The 12,113-nt window shown below is 36.6% G+C and overlaps 1 protein-coding gene across 2 annotated transcripts in view; it reads right to left on the reverse strand.

Annotated features, from left to right (window-relative positions):
* Nucleotides 1-12,113, reverse strand: part of MED23 (mediator complex subunit 23) — a 42,048-nt gene that overhangs the window by 10,347 nt on the left and 19,588 nt on the right. For both annotated transcript variants that reach the window (XM_029223403.1, XM_029223402.1), the window contains 9 exons: nt 11,595-11,738; nt 9,819-9,964; nt 8,609-8,854; nt 6,828-6,970; nt 5,509-5,683; nt 4,664-4,827; nt 1,971-2,095; nt 714-919; nt 445-625 (listed from right to left, as the gene is read on the reverse strand). In XM_029223403.1, the coding sequence (XP_029079236.1) occupies nt 445-625; nt 714-919; nt 1,971-2,095; nt 4,664-4,827; nt 5,509-5,683; nt 6,828-6,970; nt 8,609-8,854; nt 9,819-9,964; nt 11,595-11,738 (1,530 nt within the window). The remainder of the gene's footprint in view (nt 1-444; nt 626-713; nt 920-1,970; nt 2,096-4,663; nt 4,828-5,508; nt 5,684-6,827; nt 6,971-8,608; nt 8,855-9,818; nt 9,965-11,594; nt 11,739-12,113) is intronic.

Below are 12,113 nucleotides of genomic sequence, written 5' to 3' on the forward strand. Positions count from 1 at the left end.
CTCAGGAGAAAAAACTGCTTGGGGAATACTGGGTGGCTATAAGAAACACTCAGTTATGACTATGGCTACCAAAGTGTACAGAAATGGTTATAAGTACTGAAAAAAGATTCAGTGACTTTTTACTACTTCCTGCCTCTAGTAGGAGCCTTTGAGAATCAACTCAGGGCATTACAAGGCCAGGACCACATCTGTCTTATTTACTTCTATACCTTCTGTGCATACAACACAGTAGATATTCAATACATGCTTACTGAATGAATGAAGAAATTGGGGAATCTCTAGTTCCTTAGGGAATTGATAGCAATACTTGTTTTATAGTATAAATTTATTAAATCCTTAGAAACAACACAGAACAGATCAGCACAAGATCCATTAGCCATACACATCGATCCAAAAGAGAATGGGACTGCTTAGAAATCTGTTCTTAAGTAAATGTATTCTTACCAGGCAGAGAATTAATCTGTCCAATGTAACAATGTTGTACTTCCATACCATGTCATTAAGAATTTCAATGCATTTGTTGAGTTGCTGACCCCCAGCTGATGTAGAGAACTCATATACCAGGAAATCTGCAAATGTTCTCACATGGACTACCAAGGCCCTAGCTCCAATTCTCTCTAACACTCTGGAAAGCAGAGAGTAAAAAATAAATTGCATTGCTGCAGGGTATATTGGATTGCCAAATGGAATGCAGATCTAGGTTTCTGGCTTACCTATAGCCAATCTGATTAATATGATCTGTTTCCAGGAGCATTTTCCAGAGAAGACAAAGGAAGAGAGGAGGAGAGCGCTGTGCAGAAAAGTGGGTAATGATGTCATTTTCATTCGTCATTGACTTCCACTTCCTATACTCCTCCTCCACGTTTTTTTTCAGATTAAAACGGCTTTCCTGAGGTACATTATTTTGTTTAAAGAATGCCTACAAGGAAGAACAGAAGTTTATTTCAATGGCTGTAGTAAAAAGGGCTATGGCTACAAAGTCAAGAAACCAGCTCCAGCCTTGACTCTAACACTAATAAATTCCAGGTGACCTCAAGCAGCTCAGTAATCAAGGCCTGAATTTCTATACTGGGAAAATACAGAGGCTTGATTGGATTATCTGTTAAGATTTCTTTCCTAGATTTTCTAAACAGAAATTCCAAGCAAGCCTGAATTTCAAACTTTCTTCAATCACCTGTTGACACTTCTGCTCATCTTTGGGAAAAAAAAAAAATGGAAAAGAAAAAGAAATGTAAGTACTCTTTGGTTACATATTTTAGTATATCTATAAGGAAAATCATTACACTGGCCGAGTGATTCTCAGAGTATGGTCCCCAGACCATCCTTATCAGTGTTACCTGGGACCTGTAAGAAACGCAAATTCTCAGGCCTTATCCCAGACCTACTGAATCAGAAGCTCCGCAGCTGGGGTCCAGCAATCTTTAGCTAAACAAGCCCTCCAGGTGATTCTGATAAGTTTGAAAAGACCTACTGTTCCAGCCCTATTAGAAGTTACAGAAAACAGATGTTCATTATGCCTAAAATTTTCTCTGCAAAGTGGAAGACAGATGAGGTTTTCCTTTCTCCATATTATAAAAGCCAAGTTTATAGTTTTTCTCTTTGTGTGATTTTAAAAAATCAGTCAAATGTACATGATGTGTATTCTGTGAAGCTCCATTACACTGTATTTCTCCCCATTGCTGTTCTATGAGAAAGAATTTTTCAGTTAATGTGTTAAATCTCACAAGATTCTAAAACTGTTCACTAGTAAGATGAAGCCATAACAATTAAATTTTTAGAAACATATCCAGTCCTATAATAAGACAAGGAAAAACTCAAGAGATTTTGGAAGTAATAGCAAGGATTTACAAAAAAAAGAAATAAAAGCTAATTTTCTCTGGGTATCATCAAAACTCTCTAGAATAACACAGTAAATGGGAAGAATGATTTCATATACTGTATATTCAATATATAATTCAAGATGAAATTACCTGCAGTGGGCCTGGAAAACAACTAAGAGTGTGTGAAGCCCAATTATGAGGAGTAAAACTCATGATGGTCTGAAGGATGTCTTTACACCAAGTTCCCTGAATTGAATCAGAGCCTGTAAAAAAATCTAAACACAAGCAAACAGATGTAACCCAGATATAAAAGATCATGGCCACAATTCATAAATGATTTCACAGAAAAGTCACAAGTATGTACACTCAGAGAATTTCACTGCAGTGCATTCACTACTTAACTAGTAATCACATCGGTAAATGTGAACATAACTAGTGAAAAGAAGACAAAAGACATTTGGTATCTTTTTTTTTTTTAATTACAGAGCACAAAAGACAAAAGGTATCTTTTTTTTTTTTTTAATTACAGAGCACCAATGACAAAAGATTGGTACAGGCCCATCACGACTGCTCATTTAGTTCACTCTGACAATGAGGTATTAGCACTTTACTGAGCCAAGGAAATAGAATTAATAAAGTACCACATATCTTTTCTGGTGGTTGAAACAGCTATAGGCTATAACTCTCTAAACCAAAGAGGTTTATTTATGTAAAATAAGACAGTTTACACAAAGGTATTTGAGGATGCTAAATTCAATAACTGTTTCTTTAAAATAGCCATTCTCAAAGTGTGGTCTGTAGACTCTGTGGGTCCCCAATATCCTTTCAAGGATTCGATGAGGTCAATGCTATTGAAATAATAATACTACTAAGATATCATTGGCCATTTTACTGTGTTGAAATGTGCACTGATGGCACAAAAGCAATGGTGGGTAACACTGCTGGCCCTCAGAACAAATCAAACAGTGGCACCAAACAATACTAACAGCCACTGTAATCTTCACCACAAAACACTCTTAGCAGGGGAAAAAAAAAAAGTGCCATTTCACTTAAGAATATACTTGATAAAGTAGTAAAAAAGATTGTATCTCAGCCCTTAAGTACATCTATTTGTAATATTCTGTGTGATAAAATGGAAGTACGCATAAGGTGTTCCACCTACACACCAAAGTATGATGGGTATCTTGAGGAAAAATACTTGTGCGATTGAGTACTGGGTCAAATTAGTTCTTTTTTTCAATGGAATTCCAATTTTACTTGAAAGAACATATAGTTTTCTGGATTTGGGCGTTAGGCAGACATTTTCTTGAAAATTAACAAAGGGAGTCTGTCACTTCAAGAAGAACAAATGACTGCATCTTTTACCAATGATAAGATTTGACCTTTCAAGTGAAAATTAGAATTTTGGAAAACTTATATACACTACCACAAGCCTAATAGTTTTCCAAAACTTAAAGAATTTTTCTAATGAAATCTGTAGTGAGATTAAAAAATGTAATCTTCTTATACTACATAATGAAATGTGTCAACATTTACAAGCTCTATCTACAGAACTCAGTAAACCAATGTTTTCTAAAAAAACAATTCATGAATTTACAAAATATGCATGAACACAAAATCCATTAAATGTACAAAATAGATCAGTGGGTTATAAGGTAACAGAGTACAAAGAGTTCACTGATAGGACTTTGTACTCCATTTAAGAAACTATCAATTTTTCAATTTTGTGTGACATCAAACAATATTCATAATTAGCTGAAAATGCTATTAAAATACTCTTCCCCTTTCCATCTCCTACCTGTGTGAGGCCATTTCCTTTTTACTTACTTCTACTAAAATAACACTTGCAATAGATGAGATGTAGAAGCAAATAAGAGAATCCAGCAATGTTCCTTTACATCAGACATTAAAGAAAGATGCAAAGGGCTTCCCTGGTGGCACACTGGTTAAGCATCCGCCTGCCAATGCAGGGGACACGGGTTTGAGGCCTGGTCTGCAAGGATCCCACATGCCACAGAGCAACTAAGCCCGTGTGCCACAACTACTGAGCCTGTGCTCTAGAACCCACGAGCCACAACTACTGAGCCCACATGCCACAACTACTGAAGCCCGGTCCGCCTGGAGTCTGCTCCGCAACGGGAAACCACCACAACGAGGGCCGCGCACTGCAACGAAGAGTAGCCCCTGCTCACCACAACTAGAGAAAGCCCGTGCACAGCAACAAAGACCCAATGCAGCCAAAAATAAACAAACAAACAAATAAATAAAAGCAGCTCTATAAAAAAAAAAGAAAGATGCAAAACATGTAAAACAATGGTACTTCTCACTAAAGTTTTGTTTTGGAGACGACAGGGTTTATTTTTCATAAAAATTACATCACGTATGTTAACATGCAATAGGTTTATTACTGTTATTTTAAAATAAATCAAATATTTAAAAAACTCCTACTTTAATATCTGACAAAGTAAATATCATATATGTAATCCATATAACAGAAAATCTTTGGGAATTTCAATTATTATTATTATTTTTTAAGAGTATAAAGTGGTCCTGAGACCAAAAAGCTCAGGAACCAAAAAGAGACCAAAAAGCTCAGGACTTTAAAATGATGTTAGATGACCAAAAACTGATGTTCAACCTAGTTAAAATGGTAGTACACAGAGAAGAATTTACATTAATTACTGAAATGGTGAAGATATCAAAACAACAACTGGTTTTTTGGAAACAAGTGAGAAGAATCTTTTCAGTAGGTTACCCTCCCCCCTGCCCCTTAGTAGTCAGGAGGGACACAGCACACTCTGACTCATCTGTGTCTGTTGGTAGTGGCTGCATATTCACTGTACCTGTTACGTGAGTTGCTCTAGCTAAGGTCAATATCAAGGCGCGGTTCAGTTCTTCAGATTCCGCTGAAAGCACCGTTTTGGGATCGCTAAGGAAGCGTGTAAACTGTGGCTGTACCTCCGAGCTACCTAATGCTGTTATAAGCCTGAGTGCAGTGCTCTCAACACTGAAAAGTGGGAGAACAAAAACAATCATTAAAAGATCAAGCTGCAGATAAAAATCTCAGAACTATAGAATTAAATCTAATTCTAGGTTAATCACAACGGGAAAACTTGCAAACTATAAATTTCCCTTCTTTGGTTAAAAACAAACAGACAAATGAACTCGTCTTTTGTGTGGGAATGAGCTTTGCTTAATTTGTTTTAAAAGCCCGAGGTGCCAAATTTTACAGCAAAAACCAACTGACATTTTTACACATTTGAAAAAGATAGCTTGTAGCCTGCAGGACTAAAAAATTTCACCTGGATGCACAGCATTTGAAAAAGTACATCTTTTAAAATTTGAAATGTATTTTCACTTAGAGAAAATCAAAATGACGTGATACTTTAACCATAATCTGAAGTATATTTGAATCCAGTATTCTAAAGGGCTAAGTTAGAATACAATGTCAAAGGTCTTGGAAGTACTTGTTTTCAGTCCAAAGATCCCTAGGCAATAAGTCAACTATCTTACTAGGTTTCTATTTAAAAAGCTGGACTCTACTTCTTCTATACTGGAAATAAAACACTCCAGAAGCCCTGGAGTTTTATGACAGTGAATAAAAATACTGTAAGGTAATGGATTAAGTTCCCCATCTCCAACAAAGTTTCTAATGAATCCAAGGAAAGACAGTCTCCAATGAGCTCACCAGAGATGGAGCTGGTTCTGGTTTGTTTGTGCAACTGCAGCCAAAGTATGAAGATGACTCAGGAGCTGAACTCTGTAATGAGGCTGAATGTGGTGCATCCGGTAGCTGAACATCTCAAGAAGCGTGTGCAAGATCCCCCAGGCATGAGACTTGAAAACAGTTGGCAAAAGCTGACCTTGAGGAACAAGACAGTTGAAGGCACCAATCAGTAAAAGCTATGTATTAAAAGATACCTGAAGAAAAGTCACACTGAATAAAATCCATGCAAAGATTCTGATCATGAACACACACACATACAAACATACAGATACACATGCACACATATATACTCATACATTTTCCAAATTTTCTCCATAATTTGTACTTTAATTTTAAGGAAGAAAATCCAGATCCTTATTTTTGGGTTGGCCAAAAAGTTCGTTCGAGTTTTTCTGTTACAAAACGACCTTTCTGGCCAACCCAACAATACCAACTTTGCTTTTTTTTTTTCTGGAATTTGACAAATGATACTCAAGTTCATCTGGAAAGGTAAAATAAGAGCGAGGATATGGAAAAAAATTACTCTAACCTTCCTCACTTCTTTATTTTTGTTTAGTTATCTTTTAAATTACTTTCATAACATCACTGTTCCCAACCTTTTGAAGCATGAGGATCACTTTCTAATACACAAATTGCATCACACCCCCTCCTCCCTGCTAACAAAGTTTAATTTGACTTTCAATTATCTGGAAAAAAGAGTAACCATGGTTAAAATGATACTGTATTAATAAAAAGTTAAAATTACCTCAAATCAGAAAAACACTTCCATATTAGAAAATATCTATTACTTAGAACTGCATAACAACCGACAGACATCGTACAATGTCTTCTGCAATGCAGGAACACCCCCTGCCTATTGCCAGTCAGACTTGGTACTCATTGCTGCCCCGGGCAAACCAGAAAGAGAGGCAAATGGGACCGCTGGTTTTTATATGAGTACAGGCATCATGTCTGTCCTGCTCACTGCATCCCAAGTGCCTAGCACAATTACACGCCCCCCTTTCTTAACCATAACTTTGCTTTAAAACATGCATCCCACTCCCCTGACCCTCTGTGAGGGTCTATCCCTCTTTTTTGTTTTATTTTTCTCTGTAAGGTTTATCACCTGACATATTCCATATTTCGATTATTTACATTTTTTGTCTGTCTTCCTCATTTAGCAGGTAGTCTCTATGATGGCAGTGATTTCTGTACACTGCTATATCCCTAGCAACTAGAAAAGTATACGTTGAATGAATGGAAGCGTTAATGGTTAAAAACACCAGGAAGTCCTGTCTTACTGATAAATCCTTTGATGCCCAAAGACTCTATTTCCATATAGACCAATAAACGGCTGTACGTTTCCACTAGGGCTGGAGCCAAGGCCACACTGGACTTTGCATGAGCAAGTTTTATCACTCTGGTAGCAATGCTGTGGATAAGGCTGAGGAGAAACAACATATTAAAGTAAAAGAAAATAAAAATTCATTATTTTTGACATAAACACAGGAATTATTCTACTTATAGAGAACTTGGTATAAATCTGAACGTAAATATATAAAATGAATCAGCTCTGTTTTAATCATTTAGGTTGTACAGGACACATGGTAGTGATGCACTGTACAACCTGAGACTAATTCTGGTTTCCACGCTGCTTTCAATGTGCCTCAGGATCTCTCTGCTCACGGAAAAGCAAAATTTGGGTACAACTCATGTACTCAACTCAAAATTTGGGTACATGCTTGAATGGTTTTAGGCTGTTTCTTTTTCAAATATGTAACTAAAACCATTTAAGAAATTAACTTTTGTTACAGAATTACTTAACAAATCACTGGTAAGACCCAAACGTTAGGTACTAAAGGGACTTTCCTCAATTTCGTCACATATGCCAGTAAAGCGCTTGTATAATTCTAGCACAATGTTAACCATTTGAAAAAGAGCATGCTTTTTCTAGAACCAATGACCCCCCACCTGGAGGTCCACACATACATTCTCTTTGACCTAGGCAGTGTTTGAAGTTTGAGCCAACACTTAATGGTTGAGAGTCTAGAAATAAAAGCCCTTTCCAAAAAAACCAAGAACTAGATACACTAATGTTCATTCTTACACTGCAGAAATTAGCACAAGTGGCAGCACCGTTAAGTTGAGCCCCTCCCGCTCCAGTCAGCCTCAACCCCTCTATACACACAGGCTTCCGTGCACACTATTACCTGACTCGCCTTCACGCAGCCCCAGGCAGGCATCACTCACTTACATTATCAGCTTGGCTCCTATGGGCACTTGAGGTTCTAGAATCACACCCAACACAGCCCTTTCTGTCTTTTAGAAACCATAAATGTCAATTCTAAAAGCACTCTTATGTATAGTCAACATAGGAAAGATATTACAGTTTTTGCATCCCTGGACTCAGCAATTCTACTTCCAGCAAATTATTTAATAAAAATGCAATTATGCATAGGTGCAAAGACAGCCAGAAAGGTGCAAAGACAGCCAGAAAGGTGCAAAGATAGCCAGAAAGATAATCTTCATAGCCATCTTTATAACACTGAGACACTGCAATCTCAGTATCCAACTACGTGGAACTGACTAAAGAATCACACATAGACACACAAAAGACTTCTTTGTAGCAATTAAAACAGATGTTCCTGAAGAGCACTAGATCTAAAAACATGTTTAATTTAAAAAAAAAAACCAAAAAACAGGTGTGTAATAGATTATATGAGAAAAAGGTGGTTATAAAATAGTACTGTAGTTAAGAACACATTTTGAAAAAACAAAAATACCCCCTATAAATTCATATATTTATACATAGAAAAAAGACTCAATACATATATATAAATATAATTTTACAATGCTTATTTCTTACGGAGGGATTATAGCAATTATTTTCATTTTCTTTGGGTTTATTTGTATATTCTAGAATTCCTATAATAAACAATACCATTTTTGTAATAAAATAAACCTAAAGGTTTTTAAAAATATACCTGGCCATAAAATATACACACATAATCATGAAATCAAGTCTTTGCTGCACTGATATCAATTCCCTGGCATAGGACGAAATAAATAAAAAAGAACATACCTCATTTTGGCATGAACTGTCAGTGAATCCAGGAGGTTCATTGGTAAGGGAGTAATAGATCCTGAAGCCAAACAGCTCGTTCCAGGAAGAGGTATCCTCATAATTCCATTTCCATAAATAGTTTCTACCAGAGCTCCCATGGGTAATGTAAAACATTCTGAATTTGTAGAGTATGCATTACACAGCAGGGCGATCTTATAGTCATTCATCTGTAAACTTTTATTTCTAAGACTCTGCTGTAGGAACCTAAAATTTCAAGTTCCATTCAACAGAAAAAAAGTGCAAATAATTTCTAGAAAGGTAATTTGCATTTCTAAAAAAGTTTAATTTCATGCAACTATATATTTATTCCTATAGGTATTATAGTTTCTGCCCAAAACATAGTGTCAACACATATAAAAGACTGAGAAGCATTTCAGAAAGAATGTAATTATAAGTGAACACTGAATGGTTGTTAAGTATGTACTATATATACTGCACTGAGATTCAGATAATGAAGAAATAACTCACAGATTCATGAACTAGCCTACTTATCTATTTGCTTGAGTACAATAATATACCTTCATTACAGATGTCACTAAGGAAAAATGGTTAAGGGTTACCTCACAAAATGAAAGCCAAATGAAATGTGAAGTCTGACTACCCTACAGTCTCCTATGAAGAGATCTGTCAGTCAGTCCTTTTCAGAAGTTCAGCTATTCCTAACACCCTTGACGGAAGCCCAGTCCTATCTAAAAGAGGGCATCTTCTTTGAGTAATCGCAGCTTTGGAAATGATGTAAGGGAGCATGCCAGCCAGATCAGCTCAATCAATCCTGGCAGCCCAGGGAGTGAAAGATATCCCAGTCAGATCATGCTCAAATTCCAAGTACTTAAACAATTTTGAAACATTTTCACACAGTTTTGGAAATTAAGTATTTTAACTAAGGTAAAACATGTAAAAGCAAAGATTAGACCTGAAAATTAAAAAATATATATATAAATATATATCTCCACATACATATAAACAGGCTTGGTTAGTCTTCTAGTTGCTTTCTGCTGCAACGGATCAGGTTCCCTTAGTTATAACGTACACATTAAATATTTACCCTTACCTCTAGTGGATGTGGGAAGATTTCCATACTTCACATAAATACTGAGACCAATATTAGTCTACAACCCACTATTTATTAAATTAAAAAAAATGAACTGTCAAGCTACAAACAACTTACTCATGGTGAAGCTTTAGGGAATGAGGTATTGGAATCTGTAGCTTGGAGTTGTCATTTTGAGCTTTTCTATTGAGGTGAATCCAAATGCAGGTCATTGCAAAGGCATGAGTTGACTGGGGTTTGTTGATGTCAGGAACTGGGATAAACTAGAAAAGAACAATTTAAATACAAGAAAGAGTAGAATTAACTAATTATATATATTTTAGTAATCCATTTCTGCTATATCTCATAATTTAGCTCCAACTGTTCAATAACACAAATCAGAAGATCTAACAGCTATCAGATATTGAAACTATTACAAGATTGTTTTTACTTGCCAAGAAAATAACTGAAATCCACAGGTGCTTAGTCAAGCTTTTCCTACTGCCACAAAGCATTCATAATCATTAAATTTTTATTCTTGGACTCCCCTGGTGGCACAGTGGTTAAGAATCTGCTTGCCAGTGCAGGGGACCCAGGTTCGAGCCCTGGTCCAGGAAGATCCCACAAGCCACGGAGCAACTAAGCCCATGTGCCACAACTACTGAGCCTGCGCTCTAGAGACCGCGAGCCACAACTACTGAAGCCCCCACGCCTAGAGCCCGTGCTCCACAGCAAGAGAAGCCACCGCAACGAGAAGACTGCGCACTGCAACGAAGAGTAGCCCCCACTCGCCACCAACTAGAGAAAGCCCGCGTGCAGCAACGAAGACCCAATGAAGCCAAAAATAAATAATCAAATAAATTTATTAAAAAAAATTTTATTCTTTAAAAATTAAACATCATTAAGAAAAAAATTAATCACATCATTATCTTACTGAGTGTGATAAATATGAATACAGAGTTTGTAAAAGTCACAATATATGCTTTCCAAGAACATATAAGAGACATGCAATCTAAATGAGTAGCATAAAACATATTGTTTATTGATGTGTGAAATGACACGGATGTCTGGAATTTGCTTTAAAATCATCGGCATTAATAAAAAAGATGAGGAAAGAAGATGAAATAAGAATATTTCTTGAACTTCCCTGGTGGCACAGTGGTTAAGAATCCACCTGCCATTGCAGAGGACACGGGTTCGACCCCTGGTCTGGGAAGATCCCACATGCCGCAGAGCAAATAAGCCTGTGTGCTGCAACTACTGAAGCCTGTGCACCTAGAGCCTGTGCTCTGCAGCAAAGAGAAGCCACTGCAATGAGAAGCCCACGCACAGCAATGAAGACCCAACGCAGCCAAAAAAAGAATATTCTTGGTGATGGGACAGGAGTGTCTTTTTCTATTTACTCTACATTTTTTGTGCATTTTAAAATTTCCATAATAAAATGTTTCTAAAAAATGACAATCATCAATATATACCATATTTTACTCAAATACCTTATATAATAAAACACTAGTGTGACACACTCAATTGGCAAACAACCAAAAAAACCATATTAACAGATACTGATATTATGTGGTCACTCAAATGTGTATAGATTAAAACAGTTTCATGCTTTTAAAAACTGTAACCCTGTTTAGAATGCAGAGAAAGAGCTTGTCATACTAGATGTTCAACTGTGATTTAAGATAAACTTCAAAAATAATCTAGTTCAATTTCGTCACTTTATACAGGAGTAAACTAATGTCAAGAAAAACTGAATGTCTATCCCATGATCACAGCAATCACAAAAACTGGGAAAAGAACCATGTTTCCAGCGTTCAAGTCCAGTGCTCTTTTCACAAAATCACACTAAAATCCTTAAGCATAAATTAGGCATAATTCTAATCACATTGTTAACTATTTAGTAAAACTTACTTCTTTTTCTGGGTACAGAAGGTCAAAGAGCTTCATGACAGGGAGAAAATCAGCTAGTGCATTTTTCTGAATACTTCCAGAAATGAATTGCAAGAGAACCCACATCAGATGATCTCTGCCTTTAATCAGTCCTCGCCCTGCTAACTGTAAAAAATGTTTAAATACAAATCTACACAGCCAGTTAAAGAAACAGATACAGTAAAGTTTAAAGAAAAAAGAGAGAGAAACCTTGTTCTCAGAAAGTTAGCACCTTTTTTTTTTTTTAACATCTTTATTGGAGTATAATTGCTTTACAATGGTGTGTTAGTTTCTGCTTTATAACAAAGTGAAATCAGTTATACATATACATATGTTCCCATATCTCTTCCCTCTTGCGCCTCCCTCCCTCCCACCCTCCCTATCCCACCCCTCCAGGCGGTCACAAAGCACCCCTGAGCTGATCTCCCTGTGCTATGCGGATGCTTCCCACTAGCTATCTACCTTACGTTTGGTAGTGTATATATGTCCATGCCTCTCTCT

Source organism: Monodon monoceros, unplaced genomic scaffold, assembly GCF_005190385.1.
Source record: "Monodon monoceros isolate NGI ecotype Baffin Bay Population unplaced genomic scaffold, NGI_Narwhal_1 Super_Scaffold_15, whole genome shotgun sequence".
NCBI classification, from domain to species: Eukaryota; Metazoa; Chordata; class Mammalia; order Artiodactyla; family Monodontidae; genus Monodon; species Monodon monoceros.